Here is a 21,771-nt window from a genome sequence, read left to right on the forward strand (position 1 = left end):
CCCTGTATAGTGCTGCACACTCTCTGTGTAAATGTTCCAGACTGTTACCTGCTGAGCTCGTACCTCGGCTCACCCCGACTTCACGCAGACTTTTTACTGAGAGATGAAGGGAAAAGTCTGATTAAAGTCGATGTGAATAGATTTCGTTTTTTGAGTTCTCAAATGCAGCTCACCTGAACAATGTCGGGACACTTTCAGGTGAGCGGAGCACGTGGGAACGGAGCTGTAGAGATGTGCAGTCTAAATGCAGCAGGTTTGTTTCACACTCACTGCAGCTTCACATCTGTTCACTTTAAACAAAGACAGGCTGAAGATCTGCAGCATGAGATGGAGACAGGAGGGACAGGACAATCAATCAATCAATCAATCAATCAATCAATCAATCAGGAGGACTTCAATCATATCTACAAGCAAGATCATCACACACACACACGCACGCACGCACGCACACACACACACACACACACACACACACACACACACAGCTGCAGGACGTATGTGGTGTATCTACATCTAAACATTTACACACCTGAGCGTAAACGTCAAGTTCATCTCTTGTATAGAAATGTTTCCTTCTTGTTAAACTGTGCTTTGTTTGTTTGTTTGTGTTTGTTTATTTTTGTTTGTTTATTTGTGTTTGTTTGTTTGTTTGTTTGTGTTTGTTTTTTGTTTGTTTGTGTTTGTTTGTGTTTGTTTGTTTTTTGTTTGTTTGTGTTTGTTTGTGTTTGTTTGTTTTTTGTTTGTTTGTGTTTGTTTGTTTGTGTTTGTTTGTGTTTGTTTGTTTTTTGTTTGTTTGTTTGTGTTTGTTTGTGTTTGTTTGTGTTTGTTTTTGTGACTATAAACCCATTGAGTTCTGGAGAAAATTTGAGGAACATAATACTGTCATGGCAACCACAACCCTGGACAGTAATGTTTACAACTCGTGTCTGGGCTTCCAGGGCTTAACACTGGACACAGTTTATGGAGTTAATCGAGTACATTTTAAACAGTTGGAGCTTTTTAACATATATGCTGCCGTTTTTACTTCATTGTGTTTGTATTTTGACCACCGTGCGCCCTGCAGCTTCAACCTTGGGTGAGGGAGACCCCGGTGTGCCCCCGATCAGTCTCGGATCCCATCAGCTATAGTCTGACGACGATGCCAGGGTAAACGGGATAAAAGACGTCCAGTCAAGCCTTCCTTTTTCACGTGCTGCATTGTTTACAGAAAAAGAAACCGTTTCTCTTTATGTAAATTAACGGCTCTTACCTTTGCTGAAATTTCAACATCATGATGTAGATTAATAAAAAGTACAAATGAAGCTTGGTCACGTCTGTCCTCAAGAGGAGAAGAAAGAAAAATGTTTGTTTGTTGAACAGAGGTCGGATCGATCATTTCTGATGCATTCCAGGAAGTCGTGAAATCTGAACGCAGTGCATTTATCTCAAGTTTAATTTCAGATCAATAACTGATTGTTAGCTGTAAGCATGCAGATGTCTGTTTATAGAGATTAATAAGAATCTAAATCATTGTCAGATAGCCGCTGATGGAAGCCTGGATGTCATTATGGGGCATTACGTACCGCCTGCTTTTGCTGTCCACACAGACAGTTTTTCCTGCATACAGGAGCCTGCTGATATGTAATTGGTACGTGATACTATTCAGACCCGGCACTGATCTGTTGCTTGCCGCTCCACTAGCTTGCTCTCCGTGCTCTGACTTCACCGCCGGTCAGCGTCGGTCTTTTGTTGATAGTTCATTAATTAATATTTAAACGCGGACAAAAACTTGAAAACAAAACTCTGTGGGGAAAAGGCGGACACTCTCACTCTCCAACGTGGTTGCGACACCTAGCAAACATCTCGGTGCACAAATGCCAGCCACCACCTGTGTCCACTTGTCTCTCTTAACGACTTTGGCACGCCCCAGGACTAGGTAAGCCCACCCCTAGCCTGACAGCCAATAGGACGACAGTGCTGTGACAATATTTATGTAAATTATTGATGAGCACGTCTCAGGTGCTGCTTGTCTCTCTAATGGTTTAAACATGACTAATGAATGTGACACATGTCACAACTGAAATGATATAATATCATTTTATATAGAATTCAACCTTTTTATTCACGTGTGTACCAGGGGAGCTTTACACCTATTGTGTTTCTCTATTACTCACACCCCCAGTGGTGCTGTGAAGTACTGCAGACAGTGCTGGAGATTATTTAAAATGCTAACAGTAATAATGAATAAAATGTTAACACTCAAAGTTCATGAATAATAATGATTTTATAATTGAATAATGTAAATAATAATGTGATAATAATGTGATAAAAATGTGATGATGTTAGTTTTAGTCAGTCGTCGCATGATATATATACAAACATAAGAAATATAAACAGTATAAACACATTAAAATCCATGTGTGAAGTATTGACTGAAAAGGCTTATGCAGAAACAAACGCCTATCCTACATTATTATCAAGTTAAGCTCCCATTCAGAAATAAGAATAATAAATAAATCACCATATGTCTATCTTACATTCGTGTGAGTTTAAGATACACTACAGAAATAACAAAAGAAATAAATCATTCACACTTTTAACCCTCAAAAAGAGCATTGCAAAACATTCTTTTAAAAACCAAAAGCGAGTTACACATTGATAAGAATTTTGTCTCAAAAACTCAATTTTGAACGTCACAGATTTTTTTATATAATATCCCCATCAATTCCTTTTCAATTTCCAAAAACCATCAATTTAGTTTTCTTAATATTGAGAGACAATTTATTCACATCAAACCAAGTTTTGAGGATTTCTAGCTCCCCTTCAATAACAAACAAAAGTTCCTTTAAATTTCTCCCAGAGCAAAATAAATTTGTATCATCTGCAAAAAAGACAAATTGTAACAAATCAGTAACTTTGCAAATATCATAAATGTAAAGTATGAAAAGTTTTGTACCAATCACTGATCCCTGGGGTACTCCAAAGGTGATCTTCCTGAATCCGGACATGGTATTATTAATTTGCACACACTGCTGTCTGTTTTCTGAGTAGCTTTTCAGCCAGGAGTAAGCTGTACCTCTTGTCCCATATTTCTCCCATTTTCCCAATAGTTTGTTGTAATCTATAGTATCAAAAGCCTTCTGTAGGTCAATATAAATGTCAATAACTCAGTAATATACCAATAACACTCAATAATCTATATTTATTAATGAAGAGATCCAATTGTTTCACAAATAATTTCTCTAATATTTTTGAAAAGAGAGGAAGAAGGGATACTGGTCCATGTGGTGCTTATCTCCATTTTTAAATACTGGAATCACCTTAGCTAATTTCATTCTATTAGGAAAGACACCTCTTTGCTGGTTTTATAATATAATCAATAACTTCTTTAATAATCACCATATCAATGGAGTTTATATCAGCTGATCTTTTGTTTTTAAATGTTCTTACCATTTCAGTTACATCAGTTTCATTTACCCTACAAAGGAACATGAACTGATATTACTATTAATCATATTATTAAACAAATCTTTGTAATCAGGCTCAGCAACTTTGTTAATTTTAATTGTGTCAGATAAGTGCCTACACCCACAAACCAACAGTTTTATAAATGGTACACTGTAACATCAGAGCTGTTTAAGAAATAACATCTGTTCTGAATGATGTGATTGAATTCTTTCCAGGTTCTTTGAATGTTATTTGTACTTTCCTCTAATATTTAATTGTAGTATTCCTTCTTCTCTAATCTCATAATGGAAATCAGTTTATTCTTATACAACTTATATTTTCCTTCACTTTCACTGGTTCTCAGTTTGAAATATTTCTTACGCCGGGGACACACCGGATGCCGAGGCGCTGCGAAGCGCCGCGCAACGAAAATCCCGCACGAGCCGGAGCACTTCCGTTCACACCAGACGCACATTTCTCTGCGCCGGTCGACAAGCGCCTCTGCTCCTCAGCTGTCGCTTACTCACATTTGGATCTGTTTTTTCATCATGCTCTCTCTCTCTGTTTGCGTGTGTGTTTTGACACCCCGCCCCCACCCCCTATAGCCAGTCCACTTTGTGTGTCTCTCTTTCTTATGTGTGTGTGTCTGTGTCTGTTTGTGTGTCTATGTCTGTGTGTGTGTATGTGTCTATGTCTGTGCGTATCTTCGTCTCTCTCGCGCTCTGTTTAGATACTGACAAATATATAAAAGCACACAAATATAACATCGCATTTGTCAATCGCGGTGTTTTATGTAGAAAATGGTTTTAATTTTGAAAATTGACCGGATTCTCTCGTTGTTTCATGTGTGACTTCCTGCCAGGATTGACGCGACCGCTTGCGGCTCGCGCAAAAAATAGACCAGATGCCGAAACGATCGTTACAGGGCGCAAGCCGGCCGCGGAGGTGCGCGCCGCGGCGCGTCTGGTGTGAACAACACAATTGGTTAACATGGGCGCCGACAGGAAACGGGCTCCGCTCCGCGGCTATTCGCGGCGCTTCGGCGTCCGGTGTGTTCCCGGCGTTATAAAGTAATTTTTTCTTTTTGAACGCCCTCTGCAGACCTTTGGTCATCCATGGCTGTTATAGTTATCTTTCACCCTGCACTTTCTAATAGGACAGTGTTTATTATATAACTCTAAAAATATAAACAAAAATGCATCATAAGCCTGATTTGTGTCGTCAACATACACCTCGTCCCAGCTTTAATTTGTAAGGTCCATCTTCAAGGCTTCAAGTCTTTCTGGTGTCCTTGATCTTACTGGTTTGCGGGACGTCTCCCTTCCACCAACTGAACATTTCAATTATGTAAGATCACAAAAATGTGAAGATGATCACTGATATCATTTAACAGCAATCCACTAGTTGCTTGGTGATGATCATTGGTGAAATATTATCAATAAGAGTAGCACTGTCTTTGGTTATCCTTCTGGGTTTGTCAATAAGGGGCCAGAGACCATAACTAAACAGTGCATTACAAAAATCTGTTGTTAATTTATGTTCATTCCATTTTAACAAATCAATATTAAAGTCAGCACAAACACAGAATGATTTCTTATCACATACTTTCCCAAAAATATCAACTATGGTATCCATAAATTGATCAGTGCAAGAACCAGGCATACTTTATACGCAACTCAAGAATATACTCTTGGATTTAGTGGAATGAATTCCAATTGTCAAACTCTCCATCGTATCATTTACAGTTGTACTATCAATTATCTTACATTAAAAATTGTTCTCCACCACCCCTTTTATTAATCCGGTTTACGTTAAACATGTTGAACAGATTTTCAGAACAGTATTCAAAATTGGATTAGTAATCATTATAATGTATAATCAATATAATGTTATTTTCAAATCTAAATTATTTATGTTCAGTGAAATTTGAAAGACTTTAATTCCTCACATTTTTTCTTCTTACTGCTATTTTCAACGAAGGATTTTTTATCCTCAGACAGATTATCACTATCAGTGTCCACAGTAGAAAACATAACATAACCAAAATGCATTTTATCTTCTTTGTTTATGATGGATGCTTTGACGTTTTGAATGTAATATGATAACAATGTGATAATGATGTAATGATAATATGATAATGTTATAATAATGGAAATAATAATGTGATGGTAATGTGATAATAATGTAATAGTAATGTGACAACAATGTGATAATAATGTAATGATAATGTGATAGTAATGTAATAGTAATGTGATAACAGTGTGATAATGTAACAATGTGATAATAATGTAATGATAATGTGATAATAATATGATAATAATGTAATAGTAATGTGATAACAATGTGATAATAATGTAATGATAATGTAATATTTTAATACTTGGATAATATAATAGTAATGTAATAATAATGTGATAATGTAAATAATTAGGTGATAACAATGTAGTAATTATGAGAACACATTAATAGCAATGTAATGTGATTATAATGTAAATACTAATGTAATAGTAACGTTATAATAATGTAAATAATAATGTGATAATAATGTGATAATTATGTGATAATACACACACACACACACACACACTGAGGCTTCAGTTTCTCTCCGTTCATCATTCTGGGGATGGTGAACACTAAGAACAGTCCACCTTTTCTACATCACATCCAGGCTCACTCTATGCTCACGTTCATCTCCTTCTTGACTCTGTTTCCTCTTCTTCTACGTCCTTTCATTTCTCTTAGTCTGCTCTGTCATCTCCACCCAACCGCCCCCCCCCCCCCCCCCCCACACACACACACACACACACACACACACACAGCTGATCAATAATTGATGGTCTGTCTATATCAAATTGATCCGTCTGCTCATAATAAATGTTTTACAGGATGTAAGACAGAGTGTCTCTTCAGAAAAACGTCAGTCTCATAAACTTTTATTGACTCCGTTCAAACTGGAGCAGGAACCTGTCAAGACTTTCTTCTTCTCTGTGTATGAATATTTAACTGTTGCCCCAGCCCGGCTAACCCCGGTGCTTCTGAACCAGAACAGCAGCAGCTCTGCCAGAACACACAAGTACTCTGTGTGAGTCAGCATGTTCATGATGGACCACAGACAGTACAGAAGCTCGTCTACAAGCGCAAACTCCATGAAGACAGCAGAGGAGACATGTGGGACTGATGATGGAGAACATTCAGAGTGTTTAAGGTTTTATTAAAGTTTAAACATCAGCATGTTAAACCACCCGGCTCATACAGGTAAATGGTAAATGGACTGTACTTATACAGCACTTTTCTAGTCTTGCAACCTCTCAATGCTGCTTTTACACAACATGTCACATTCACCCATTCACACACTGATGGCATTCATACCTGATGGCTCTGCCACCGGGAGCAATTTGGGGGTCAGTGTCTTGCCCAAGGACACTTCGGCATTTAGCAGTCAGGGATCGAACCCCCAACATTCTAATTGAGAGACAACCGACTCTACCACTGAGCCACAGCTGCCCACAGGGTTAACAACGCGTTAACGCACATTCCCTTTAACACCACAAATTATTTTAACGTGCGATTAACGAACACACGTTCTATTATTATGACCCTCCACACGCCACGTAGTTTGAGAAGTCAGGAAGCGATGCAGCCGCAATGTTGTGGTTAGCATGCAGAAACAAACCTCTGTGAGCAGAAATGGATAATGACAAATTCAGCCTCAAGGCCCTGCTCTATGGTTCTCTGGACAAGACAAAAGTTGTATTTACTGTCGATGTGAACTGAGTTACCACCGGCAGTGTTTCCGCTACATACGTTTTACTTCAGATTTCTGTGAGATTAAACGACTCCGCTCCAAATGAACGGTCGTTCGCCCGCTCTCCTTGTTGAGGAAGTCAGACGAGAGTCAGCTCTAGTCAGAATAAAGATCTTGGGTAACAGAAAACAAAGGGCTATGCTAATTGCTATATCGTCTCAGACTATAGCCGATGGGATCCGAGATTGCTTACGGCTTAACAAGTAAAAATGGTGACAAAAATGATTGAGTATCAGGGAGCAGATAACACACATCCGATCACTCTGTCGACAAATTGATTGTTGACTGCCTGATAACAGTTGCACTTAAACACAAGCCTACTTTGTCCGTGTACATTCAGGCACTTAGTTTTTTCATTTGAAACCAAAAACTGTTAGCAGGGAGTGTAACAGGGATCGAACCCCCGACCCTCTGATTCAGAGGCAACCGACTCACACACACAGACACACACACACACACACACACACACACACACACACACACACACACACAGAGTTGTGTATGAAGCTGTGAGACCAAAGTCCAGCTCCCTTCAGAGGATGTGACGAATCTGTGCGTTAGCGAATACCTCTGCCGAGAGCTCATTCTGCACCACTACAGTCAACAGTGTGCAACATGAGACAACGCAAGCTGTGAAATAGAGACGGATGCCAACAAACGACAGCACCCACAACAACACCAACACAAACTGCTCACAAGTATGTAAGTTATATTTTTGATTTTGCTCCCATTTTTCATGATAATAATAATAATAATAACTTATAAATATTTATATAGCACCTTTAAAAACAAGAGTTTACAAAGTGCTTTGACAGCCAAGCAAACAAAGTAAAGAACCCAAAATCCAATACCCAATAGGCAACAGGAGAACCCACACAACCAAGACCAAGGGGACGACGCAGGAAGAAGTAGAGTAAATAAAATGAAATAAAATAAAATACCTAAAAGAGATAAAGAAAGGAAATAATGCAAAAAGGAAATAAAAGCTGTAAAAGCAATAGGAGAGATAGAAACCAGTAAAAGGCAATAAAAACAATAAAAGAGCTAAAGCAATACAAGCAATAAAAAGGAATCAAATCAGTAAAACAACAAAAGAGATTAAAGCAATAAAAGCAATAAAGGAGATAAAGGATCAATAAAAACAATGAAAGATTGAAAAGTAAGAATAAGGTGAATAACATTTTAAAAACATAAATTAGAGCCAATAAGAATACGATAAGAAGACGACATCACATAAAAGCAAGTCTATAAAAGTGAGTTTTAAGAAGAGATTTAAAAGATGTCACAGATTTTGCGAGCCTTATCTCCTCAGGCAGGTTGTTCCAAAGCCGAGGGGCCCTGGTGGCAAAGCCCCGATCCCCTTTGGTTTTAAGCCTCGACTTTGGAACGACCAGAAGGCCCCCACCTGAGGATCTAAGGCTGTGGGCTGGCTCATATGGTGTCAACAACTCTGTGATATAGCTTGGAGCCAGACCCATACGTGCTTTAAAAGTGATCAGTGAAATCTTAAAATCAATTCTAAAAGTCACTGGAAGCCAGTGTCAAGAAGCCAGGACGGGGGTTATGTGATGTCGTCTGTTTAAACCAGTAAGAAGCCGAGCTGCTGCGTTCTGGACTATTTGGAGGCGAGAGAGAGATTTCTGATTGATTCTGGAGAGCAGGAAGTTACAGTAATCCAATCTGGAGAAGACGAGAGCATGGATTATTTTTTCGAGGTCCGGTTGGGTAATTATTGCTTTAGTTTTGGAAATGGTGCGTAAGCAGGACTGTACTACTCTCTTTATATGTGGGTCAAAGGTTAGGTCACGGTCGAATATTACGCCAAGGTTTCTGGCAGTGGGCTTTACATTGTCAGACATGGCGCCAAGGCCGCTATCGAAATGGAGGGTGGAGTTATGTGGATTTATTATTATCATTTCTGTTTTGGAGTTATTTAATTGAAGAAAGTTCTCAGCCATCCAACAGGTGGTGTCACTGAGACAGTCTTTGACAGCAGCTAGGCTCCTAGGGTCCCCAGGTCTCAGTGGGAGGTATATCTGTGTGTCGTCTGCATAGCAGTGAAAGGAGACATTGTGGCGCTGCATTATTTGGCCAAGTGGCAGCATGTAAATTGAAAATAAAATCGGACCTAAAACTGAACCTTGCGGTACACCACAGGTAATTGTAGTGGTAGAAGACGAGTATTTACCTACGGTGACCGCAAAGGTTCTAAAAGATGAGAATAAAACCAACTAAGTGCAGTGTCCCTGATACCAACCCAATTCTAAGACGATCAATTAAAATGGCATGATCCACGGTGTCAAAAGCTGCACTTAAGTCTAAAAGGATTAAAATTGTGCCCTCCCCCTGTCTGCTGCTAAAAGTAGGTCATTGGTTACCTTGAGGAGGGCCGTTTCTGTACTGTGCTGAGCTCTAAGACCAGATTGAAATTTCTCAAAGAGGTTGTTAAAAGACATAAAAGATAAAAGTTGAGTTGAAACCACTTTTTCTGAGACTTTTGATAAAAATGGCAGTTTAGAAATTGGCCTAAAATTGTTCAAATCAGAGGGGTCGAGGTTGGCTTTCTTTAAAAGAGGTTGGACCACAGCGTGTTTAAAAACAGATGGGAATATGCCTTCCTCCAAGGAGCTGTTGATAATCGATAAAATACTGGGTCCAACAGTGTTAAAAACCTCTTTGAGAAACTTGGTGGGAATAAAATCAAGACTGCATGTAGTGGATTTCATGTGTGATAAGATTTCAGATTAAAAGGAAACACGCCCAAAACTGCTAAAATAACTAAAAATGTCCTTCCTGGTGTGTAAAATACGGTCTGGCTGGGTGATTTGTTTTCTTATGTCCTTGACTTTGTTTGTAAAAGAAATTAAAAACCTCTCGCACAGCTCTTGAGAAGCATCAGTAAGAGGACGGGGGAGGGGGTGGTGATGGATTCTAAAACCTTAAATAAAATTCTGGGGTTAGAATGATTGGCTAAAATTAGGTTCGAATAAAATGAGGCTCTTGTGTCTTTCGTCTTTTGGTACTTTTTCAATGCTTCTTTCCAGATATCGTAAAATATTTGTAAACCATTCTTTTTCCATCGTCGTTCCTTTCTTCGACAGTCTCTTTTTAGTTCATGTGTTGACTCTGTAAACCATGGCTGGGCTGCTCTGTTACATTTTTTGTCTTGGTAAGGAGCAACAGATTCCAGGACGGTCCCACAGGTTTGATTAAAAAAGGAGACCAGCTCCTCCGTGTTAAAATTTGGGTGAAAGGCAGTTGAAGAGGCTGACATAAAAAGCTCAGAAAACTTGCTAGCAGACATTGAGTTAAAAACACGACGGCGGACAGGTGCATTGTCGGTAAAAGGTGGCTGGGATAAAACCATTCTGAATTAAACAGCCTTATGATCAGGCACACAGATATCCTTTGTCTCAAAGTTGTCAGGGCTGAGACCACTGTATAAAACTAGATCTAAAATATGGCCCTTTGAGTGTGTGGATTCCCCTATTGCCTGAATGGAGTTAAAAGATTCCAGAGTGTCCATAAAATCACCAACAAGAGTTTGATCAGGGCAACAGACATGTATGTTAAAATCGCCTAAAATAAGGATTCTGTCAGATTTAGAAACAAGATGGGATAAAAACTCTGAAAACTGTGACACTGGTCTGTAGATGATTAAAATTAGCACAGGATCCTTTAAATGAACCATAAAACCAAGATGCTCAAATGATGTAAAACCGTTAAGTAAAATAGGGGTGCATTTCAAAGTTTTTCTGTAGATGACAGCAACCCCCCCTCCCCTGCCTGACAGTCGGGGTTGGAGGTGAGTAAAATCAGGGGGGTTGCTTCAATAAGCGCACTACAGTCTCCTGGGGTCAGCCAAGTCTCTGTCATTATAAAAAAGTCCAATTTATTATCCGTTAAAAAATCGTTACAAATAAGCCCCGCATGTTGGGATGAAGCCCATCGTTTTTAAAAAGTGGGGCACGATCCCAGAACAGGTTAAAATTGTTAATAAAATCCAAGTCGTGAGATCGGCAAGCGGACTGAAGCCAGGTGTGCATGGCGAGGATACTGCTAAAACGTTCAGGTCCGCGGTTAAACGTTGGAATTGGTCCAGAAATAAAAACAGACTTTCCACTATCCTTTAAAACATTAAAAAGAAGATTAAAATCGTTTCTGGTGCTCTCAGATTGCCGTCGGGATGTGTCGTTTGTGCCCACATGCACCACGATCCTATTGATGGAGGTTGGGAGTGATGGCAAAAGATTCAGGAGTTTATCCAGAACAACGGGGACAGTGGCACCAGGAAGACAGTGTGTGATGGCGTTTAGAAAACGGATATCTCTGGTGATTGAGTCCCCAATGATGAGAGTCGTGGGCGGAAAGAGAGGACGAGGAGATGTGTGTGCGCTACCTGGATGGGACTGCGGCCGCTCCAGTCTCTCAGTTTGCAGTGAGGCCAGCGGCGCAGGCGGAGAAGTCTGTGCCGGGGGAGTTTGCCGAGACGGATTGGCCGATGGAAGACGCCCTGCTGAACTCAAAGATCGAAGACTTTTTCTATGAACACAAAAGGCCTAGTTATCTCAAATATTGTTCACAAGTTTGTCTAAATCTGTGTTAGTGAGCACTTCTCCTTTGCCAAGATAATCCATCCACCTCACAGGTGTGGCATATCAAGACGCTGATTAGACAGCATGATTATTGCACAGGTGTGCCTTAGGCTGGCCACAATAAAAGGCCACTCTAAAATGTGCAGTTTTACTGTATTGGGGGGGTCAGAAAACCAGTCCGTATCTGGTGTGACCACCATTTGCCTCACGCAGTGCAACACATCTCCTTCACATAGAGTTGATCAGGTTGTTGATTGTGGCCTGTGGATGTTGGTCCACTCCTCTTCAATGGCTGCCAAGCTGCTGGATGTTGGCAGGAACTGGAACATGCTGTCGTACACGCCGATCCAGAGCATCCCAAACATGCTCAGTGGGTGACATGTCCGGTGAGTATGCTGGCCATGCAAGAACTGGGATGTTTTCAGCTTCCAGGAATTGTGTACAGATCCTTCCAACATGGGGCCGTGCATTATCATGCTGCAACATGAGGTGATGGTCGTGGATGAATGGCACAACAATGGGCTTCAGGATCTCGTCACGGTATCTCATCAATAAAATGCACCTGTGTTCGTTGTCCATAACGCCTGCCCATACCATAACCCCACCGCCACCATGGGCCACTCGATTCACAACGCTGACATCAGCAAACCGCTCACTCACACGACGCCATACACGCTGTCTGCCATCTGCCCTGTACAGTGAAACCCGGGATTCATCCGTGAAGAGAACACCTCTCCAAAGTGCCAGACACCATCGAATGTGAGCATTTGCCCACTCAAGTCGGTGACGACGACGAACTGCAGTCAGGTCGAGACCCCGATGAGGACGACGAGCATGCAGATGAGCTTCCCTGAGACGGTTTCTGACAGTTTGTGCAGAAATTCTTTGGTTATGCAAAACAATTGTTGCAGCAGCTGTCTGGGTGGCTGGTCTCAGACGATCTTGGAGGTGAAGGTGCTGGATGTGGAGGTCCTGGGCTGGTGTGGTTACACGTGGTCTGCGGTTGTGAGGTCGGTTGGATGTACTGCCAAATTCTCTGAAACGCCTTTGGAGACAGCTTATGGTAGAGAAATGAACATTCAATTCACAAGCAACAGCTCTGGTGGACATTCCTGCAGTCAGCATGCCGACTGCACGCTCCCTCAAAACTTGGGACCTCGGTGGCATCGTGCTGTGTGATAAAACTGTGACTGAGTGGCCTTTTATATTTTTGTTCAGTGTAACTTCGCCAGCTAACATGACAAACAGTGTTGATTTTGGCCAACAGTAAATTATGTAGCAGAACAAAGCAAATGTGTATAACTACCGATTGTTTTCTATTAGCCAGTATTGTTGCATTTATCTGTCAGACTAAGGTTAGCCAGCCAGCTGTAAGCTGGCAACACGCTACCATTAGCAAACACGCTACCGTTAGCTTGTCTGCTATCACAGACAATTTGCCCGTTACTCAACATAGCAAAACACCGTCAAGTAGATAACATCAGCTAACTCACCCATGCTCAGTTTTGTGGTTCTTCAGCAAAAAACCCCAGATGCTCGTTCATGTGTGCGGGTGTCCGCACGAGCACGTACAAGAAGGTTGACTGCACTTCCCTCACGGCCGTCTGTGTCGCTAGGAATGAGAGTTTTCTGAAAGTTACATATAGCACCTTTAACTGTTAATGTTTCGTTTAGTTTTTCTGCAGCTCGTTAACTGTTAATGTTCTTATTTATTTATTTTTATTTTTTATTTATTATAACCTTTATTTAACCAGGAAAAAAAAGCTTTTGAGATTAAAAATCTCTTTTTCAAGAGAGTCCTGGTCGAGACAGGCAGCAGCACATTAACAACGTTTCTGACACACCCTAAGCAGCTATACAAACATAACACAGGATACATGACTATAATCATAAATACATCAGGCAGAACATCTACAGCCAGGTGTGTCTGCCAGACACGTTCCTTTAGCTCCAGGTCTTTGTGTCATTTGTTCCAAGTAAAGGGAGCAGCAAACTTTAGTTGTGACCTTTGGGAGCGACAGTAAGAGCAGGTCCTGGACCGGAGACTGGAAGCTCCTGCTCTACTGACTGATGTAGGTTAGAAGGAACGAGGGAAGCAGACCTACGATACACTTGTGAATGAGAATACGCCACTGTATGAGTCTTAACTACATTAGCTCGTTAACTGTTAATGTTTAGTTTAGTTTTCTGCAGCTCATTAAATGAAGCTCTAGCATAAGTTCAGTCAGGATATTGTGCATGCTGGTTCTATTGTTCATATGTCATGCTATTCTGCTCACATCCCCTCACGCATGCTCACTCTTATTTTCCTGCACTCATCAGCTGTTCTCATCACCTGGTCACATCTGTCCAATAGTACTGCAGCACACCCTCATTGTTAACCACATATTGTTGCTGTCTTTTTAAATATGGCTTTTCTTTGCCTCCAGTTCATTTATTCTGTCCCACTTCTGACAGATTGTGCTGGCGCCGTGGATGGCTGCCTTGGTGCACATTGTTTCCTCTACAGAGCGGATCGCCACACACAACTCCCCCTGCAGTTTGCCTACAGAGCCAACAGGTCCGTAGACAAGGTCCTTTACTTCATCCTCCAGCATCTGGACTCAGCAGGTACCTATGCCAGGATCCTGTTTGTGGATTTCAGCTCTGCCTTCAACACGATCATCCCGGCTCTGCCTCAGGACAAGCTCTCCCAGCTGAATGTGCACGACTCCACCTGCAGGTGGATCACAGACTTCCTGTCCAACAGGAGGCCAAGTACAGGAGTGTGCTTGACAGGTTCATGGAGCGCTGTGGACTAACCCACCTACAACTCAACGTCACAAAGACAAAGAAGCTGGTGGTGGACTTTAGGAAACAAATGACCGGTCCAAATCCAGTCATTATCAACGGAGCAGAGGTGGACGTTGTAGATGAGTACAAGTACCTGGGCGACCCGGTCTAAAAACACAGATGCAGTTTACAAGAAAGGTCAGAGCCCCCTGTATTTCCTCAGGAGACTCAGATCTTTCAGCGGGCTCTGTCCTGGGAGTGGAGCTAGAGTCTCTGGTGGAAGTGTCTGAGAGGAGGATGCTGAGGAAACTCCTCAGTATCAGGGACAACATCGGTCACCGCCTGCACGCCACACTGGAGTCCTACCAGAGCACCTTCAGCGGCAGACTGAGACCACCGAGGAGCAGCACAGAGCGCCACAGGAAGTCTGTTCTACCTGTGGCCATCAGACTGTATAACTCCTCCCCGTTCAGCAGGAGGAAACATGGAGCATGATGGGGCTTTGATGATCTGTCCTATCCCCCCTCACCCCCACCACTGGCATCACACACACAATGAAGTGCAGTGACTCACACACACACACACACACACACAGTTCAGTGTTTTTTGGGCTCCATCATTAACCATCCGCACCGCAGGGCCAAGTGTGTCTGTGTGTGTGTGTGTGTGTGTGTGTGTGTGTGTGTGTGTGTGTGTGTCTGTGTGTGTGTGTGTGTGTGTGTGTGTCCATATTAAACAGTAGGGATGCACCGATCCGATATTAGGATCGGTTATCGGCTCAGATATTGATTAAATAGATGGATCGGACATCGGATAAATGAGGCCGATCCATGATGCCGATCTATTCACTTCAAATCTATGTAACGCTGGTTACGTCACGTGACGGCAGCACGCGCAGCATGCCGATAAGCAAACACAGAGCAACATGGAGCGAGCCAAGTCTGCGATTTGGAAGTATTTCAAGCTTGTTACGCCAACAAGTCCGACTGCTACGTGCAATATCTGCAACGGGAGTATTGCGAGGGGTGGTGATAAAGTTGCTAAATACAATACCACAAACTTAAATAAGCACCTCCAAAAGCACCATGCTAAAGAGCACGCGGAGCTCCTTCAAACGAAGCAGGAGAGCACAACGAAGCAGTTAACTTTGGTGGGTGCACTGCAAAGACGGGACAAACTTCCAGCCGACAGCGTGAAAGCAACAAACATAACAGAGAAGGTCATGGAGTTTATTGTTTTGGATTCGCAGCCCCTCTCTGTTGTTGATAACGAAGGATTCCGCCGCCTAGTTGAGCATCTTGAGCCAAGGTACAGTTTACCATCTCGAAAATATTTTTCCGAGACCGCTCTGCCTGAACTGTACAAGACAGTGTGCAAACACATATCAGAAAAATTAAAGGATGTAATATCAATGAACTTCACCACAGATATCTGGAGCTCCGACGTGTGCCCCATGACACTTTTAAGTTTAACTGTCCACTGGTTAGACGCGAGTTGTTCACCTCACAGCGCAATGCTCCAGGCAAAAAACTTCCACGGATCACACACCGGAAACGCGATTTCGGCTGCTGTAAAGGAAATGCTTGATCAGTAGCATATTCCGTTGACAAAAGTGGACGTCATTTTGAGGGACAATGCCAGCAATATGAAAAAAGCCATGGACAACATGGGAGTGCGCAGTTTAGGCTGCTTTGCTCATACGCTGCAGCTCGTAGTCAACGAGGGACTATTGTCACAACGGAGCGTGAGTGATGCCGTTGCAAGCTGCCAACACATTGTGGGACATTTTAAACATTCCCCACTTGCATATTCAAGGCTCCATGATATCCAGATCCAAATGCAAATGCAACCTAAACGCCTGCAACAAGACGTCAGGACGAGGTGGAACAGCACGTATTTTATGATAGAGAGTCTTCTGGAGCAGAGGCGAGCCCTTGGTGCCTATGTTGCTGATCATGGCCTGCCCACGACACTGACAGTCAACCAGTGGACTTTGCTGGAAAAAACTATGACTGTTTTAGCACCATTTGAAGAGCTCACTAGGAAAGTCAGCTCATCCACCGCCTCCGCCGCAGATGTCATTCCAGCCGTCACCGTCCTCAGGCGCATCCTGGCTAAGGAAAATGAGGCTGATTCTGGTATTAAAACAATGAAAACGACCCTGCTACAAGCCGTCAACAAACGCTTCAGCACTGTGGAAGATGAACCCCTGTACGCACTTGCCACCTTGCTGGATCCGAGATATAAAGACAGGTGAGATAGTAAACCTGTTAACATTACATTATAGACTCTTTATCTCTCTCCATAGTAACACTCAGTTGTGTGCAAATTTGAATGTGATAAGATGCCATTATGTACTGTACATTTAAAGTGAGTGTAAGTAGAACATATAAAATATTAAACATGTTATTATATTGTTTTTTAAACAGCAATTGTGTGTGCATTGTATTGTGTATATATAGCCTATAATTTCACCTGTTTTATTTTTGTTTCAGATACTTTACAGGTGCAGACTCCACAAAGCATGTGAAAGACATACTGACTCAGGAACTTCAGGAAGCTGACTTGAGGAGCAGCACAGCTATCATGCATCAAGCATCAGAAGCTTCAGAGCCAGCAGAAAAGGCCCCTCGGTTGGAAGCAGCAGCAGCAGCAGCAGCAGCACCACCACCAAGTAAGAGCAGCTTTATGGAGGAATTTGATCAGATTCTGGAGGAGCATGAGGATCCCGGTGAAGCAAGCAGCTCAAGCACTGCTGTCCAAGTGCATACTTTTTTTACTGAGAGAACAATTGCTACCTCAGACAATCCATACCAGTACTGGGGAGTCAACAGACATCGGTTTCCTGACCTTGCTGCCACTGCCTCTGTGCCCCTTGCACTAGTGTAGAAAGTGAGAGACTCTTCAGCACAGCCTCCAACATTGTGGATGAGAAGAGAAACAGACTGACACCAGAGAGAGCAGAAATGCTTGTTTTCATGAGAAAGAACCTGCCGTTGCTGCTCAGGTGAGTATTTTGAGCAGGTCACTGAGTAGTGTGAGCACAAAATGTTTACAAAGTTTTATTTAAGTTAGTTATAATTCTGATAAGCTACTTATGTGTTCTCAGATGCTGTATTTTATATTGGATTTTGTATATCTGTCTGTACTAAATGTTTACATGGAAGTGTTACTTCTGTTTCTTTTGTATTTTTGACCAAATTCATTAAGCTACTTGTTTGTTGGGTTTCAGCTGCTATATTTTATATCAGATTTTGAATATCTGTTTGCACTAAATGTTTACACAGAAGTGTGATTTCTTTTTGCTGCTAATGCACAATTTGTTATTTGTTAATAAATAACATTAAGTACTTATATCTGTGTTAATTTGTTACCTTTTTTTAACAAGGTTAGAATGCAATGTTTATGTCAAGCCTGATGCCTTCACTCACATGGCAAGGTATACAGTTCATTCATTCAACAGTAGTATCGGATCGGTATCGGGTATCGGCCAACACGCTGAGCCGAGGTATCGGTATCGGATCGGAACTGAAAAAGCTGGATCGGTGCATCCCTATTAAACAGTACAAAGACACTTGTCCTGTCTTATTATCTCTGTCTGCAGGACAGAGTGACGTCACTGATAGACACTGACAGATGTTAAACTATCTCACCTGTCTCTTCAGCTCATTAACATCTGTGATCACCTGAAGGTCACAGGATGATCGTTACTGATTTTAAGGTCACTCTGATTCAATCCTCTGCTATTTAAGGTGGAATGGACAGTTAAGGTGTCTGTGTTCAGCTCATGTTAACACAGTCGGATGGTTTAAACTGAGACTAGAGACGATCAATTTAGCCTGCACTCTGTGTGTGTGTGTGTGTGTGTGTGTGTGTGTGTGTGTGTGCATTGAAAACGATAAAAGAAAAGAAAACAATACCCCCCCCATCAGGGACCACCCTGAGCCCCAGAATCAAATAGCTAGCACATGATGAGACATTACAAAACTGACACACACACACACACGTTCAGGACAAACTCTAGCAGAGTTTGAGGGAATTATCTTTTCAAATATATAAAAGTGAAGATCTCTTTGTTACAGCTTCAGGCTCTCTAAATGCCTGTGTGTGTGTGTGTGTGTGTGTGTGTGTGTGTGTGTGTGTGTGTGTGTGTGCCCACCTTGGAACTTGAAGCCCTCTATCTGGACCCACAGGCACAGGTCCTCGGTGTCACAGTCGCAGCTCCAAGGGTTCCCGCTGAGTCCCAGAGAGCGCAGCGCCGGCAGCCCGATCAGGCTGCTGATGTTTAGCACCGTCAGGTTGTTCCGGCTCACGTCCAAGACCTGCAGAGCCACGTTCTCCGAGAAGGCGTCCGGATGGATCTCCCCGAGGCCCGGGTTATCAGTAAGCCGCAGCATCACAAGGGACGCCAGCGGCCCGAACGTCCGGTCCTCCACCTGGAGCAGCGTGTTGAAAGACAGGTCCAGATAGGCGAGCTTCCGCAGGTTCCCGAACGTGGACTCCGAGATCTCGGTCAGGGAGTTGTTGCTGCAGTCCAGGTACACTAGGTCGGACAGGTAGTTAAGCTGAAGCGCCGGCAGGTCTCCGATCCGGTTGTTGGAGATGATGAGCTGCCGCGTGGCCAGCGGCAGGTCTGCGGGGAACAGAGCCAGGTCCTGCCCGGCGCACTGGACCACCAACTGGTCGTCACACACGCAGCGGTCCGGACATCCGGCCGTAAGAGCCGGGGAGGGGGTCACCCCCATCACAAAGATGAAGAGGAAGAGGAGCCGGAGGGACTGTGCGCCGGGCGCGGGCAGGAGACGCATGACGAGGCCGCCCACGGCGTCATGAAGACGGGCTGAGCTGGACCCGGAGCTCCGCGGACATCCTGCATGAGACACACACACACACACACGCGCGCGCGCGTGCGCGCGCGCACGCACGCACACACACACTCTCTCTCTCCCTCACACACACACACACACACACACACACGCTCGGTCCCTCAGTCAATTTCCGCTGTGCGCGTCAACACGACACATCGTTCAGAAGGTGACCGAGTCTCGCACACCGATCAGAGACCCTGCAGACCCTCAGATCGGTGGAGTGACGTGGACCCCCCCGCGGTGACTCATCTGTGAGCGCGAGCTGCTCTCACTTTACAAACAGAGAACATGATGAGAAACATCCTGATGGAGACTCTGCAGCTCCTCTCCGCGGGACTAACCGCACTGATGTCCTTCACCGGGAGACAGAGGCTGGGGGGGAGGGGGGGGGGGGGTCTGAAGGGATGCGGTGCTCCGCTGTCCGGCAGACCTACGAGAGCGCGCGTGCTTCCGCTCTGCTCAGACTCTCTGAGAGACTGAAGCTGCGCCGAGTGTGTGCGCTCTGACCCTCCAACTGCTGCACATACACACAGTGGGCAGGGCTGTGAGTAGTAACAGTGACGTCACTAGGTGTTGCTCTCCAGGGCAGCCTACCTGAGATCATTGTTTTTAATCAAACCTGAAGAGAAAGTGAAAATGTTTATTTATGTCAGTTAAACTTTCCCTTTGAATAAAATAGTTTCTGACTCAAGTGAAGATGAGTTTGTTTAAAGGCTGAGGCGATCACTGAAGAAGGATTACAAGAATAAAAACACGCAGGAGAGGAGCATCAAACATCTGACCGACAGACGTTCACACATGACAGACAGGCAGACAGATTATACAGACAGACAGGCAGACAGATTAGACAGACAGGCAGACAGATTATACAGACAGGCAGACAGACAGGTAGATTATACAGACAGATTAGACAGACAGACAGACAGATTATACAGGCAGACAGGCAGATTATACAGACAGGCAGACAGATTAGACAGACAGACAGGCAGATTATACAGATAGGCAGACAGACAGACAGATTAGACAGACAGACAGACAGATTATACAGACAGGCAGACAGATTATACAGGCAGACAGGCAGATTATACAGATAGGCAGACAGACAGACAGATTAGACAGACAGACAGACAGACAGACAGGTAGATTATACAGGCAGACAGGCAGATTATACAGATAGGCAGACAGACAGACAGATTAGACAGACAGGTAGATTATACAGATAGGCAGACAGGCAGGCAGGCAGACAGACAGATTATGCAGGCAGACAGACAGGCAGACTATACAGACAGAAAGACAGGCAGACTATACAGACAGACAGACAGGCAGGCAGATTATACAGACAGATTATACAGACAGACAGGCAGACAGACAGACAGACAGGCAGGCAGAGTTCATGTGTGGGGTGTATGAGCTCTGAAACGTGATTATTTTTTAATAAGGGTGTGTGCGGTGTCGTCTGTCACCTGTCAGACACACCTGAGGGGGAGGGGCTGTGTCTCTCACCTGTTTCAGTTTCCTCTTTGGACTAAATAATAAAGAGTTAGTTTATCTGAGCAGCAGGATGTTTCACTCCTCCAACAGGAGGGTTGTTCATTCTGGCAGGACATGTGCAATGTTAGAAGGTGAAGCAACAGGAAGCCTTTAGAACTCTGACACTGAAAGAGCAACGCTTCCAGCCTCCATGTCTCTAAAGACACTCCATGTTTTCTCACGTGTCATCGCTTTGATGACAGAGAAACAAGGCAGGGCCGATGAGAGCGTGTCAAACTCACAGCACGACGGGATGTCTGGGACAAGTGGGTTCAGCGATTACCAGGCCCCCACGTGACTGTGGATGAATGTCGGTTGCATTTCGTGGGCTCGGTCCCTTCAGACTATACATATCAAGCAATCCAGCCAAATATGTCATCAAAATATGGGCCACGTGTGATGCCAGTCCAGCTGTGCCTGGATATGCAGGTGCACACAGGTAAAACCCCTGGGGAAGCATGTGAAAAAATCAGGGCTTTAGGGTGGTACTAGAAATTGTTTTTCTTTGTTATAACGTATATTTATATATATTGTAATGTATATTTTATTTGCTATAAATAACAAATAAAATGTATTTCCTTTAAAACACTGAAAAAATCTCTCTTTCCAACATGAGATCTATCATTAAAATTTCTGGTGACTTGTGTCCTGGATGTATAAGGGGGTTGGGGGGTTATGTTTTATTTAAAGGGCTGTTTACCTGAAACATAAACTTGGGTAAAAATGGATTCTAATCAAATTGGCCCCAAGGACAAATGAAAACAGTAAATTTGAG

At 43.2% G+C, this 21,771-nt stretch overlaps 1 protein-coding gene across 1 annotated transcript in view; it reads right to left on the minus strand.

The window, feature by feature from the left end:
• lrrc52 (leucine rich repeat containing 52) overlaps window positions 1–19,406 on the minus strand; it is a 31,751-nt gene extending 12,345 nt beyond the window's left edge. Inside the window, exon 1 of the mRNA XM_069680595.1 lies at window positions 18,758–19,406. Coding sequence (XP_069536696.1) covers window positions 18,758–19,406 — 649 coding nt within the window. The remainder of the gene's footprint in view (window positions 1–18,757) is intronic.
• Between the last annotated feature and the right edge of the window lie 2,365 nt (window positions 19,407–21,771).

Source organism: Semicossyphus pulcher, unplaced genomic scaffold (genome assembly GCF_022749685.1).
Source record: "Semicossyphus pulcher isolate SPU_LCO1_2020_fin unplaced genomic scaffold, fSemPul1.0.p SCAF_4, whole genome shotgun sequence".
NCBI classification, from domain to species: Eukaryota; Metazoa; Chordata; class Actinopteri; order Labriformes; family Labridae; genus Semicossyphus; species Semicossyphus pulcher.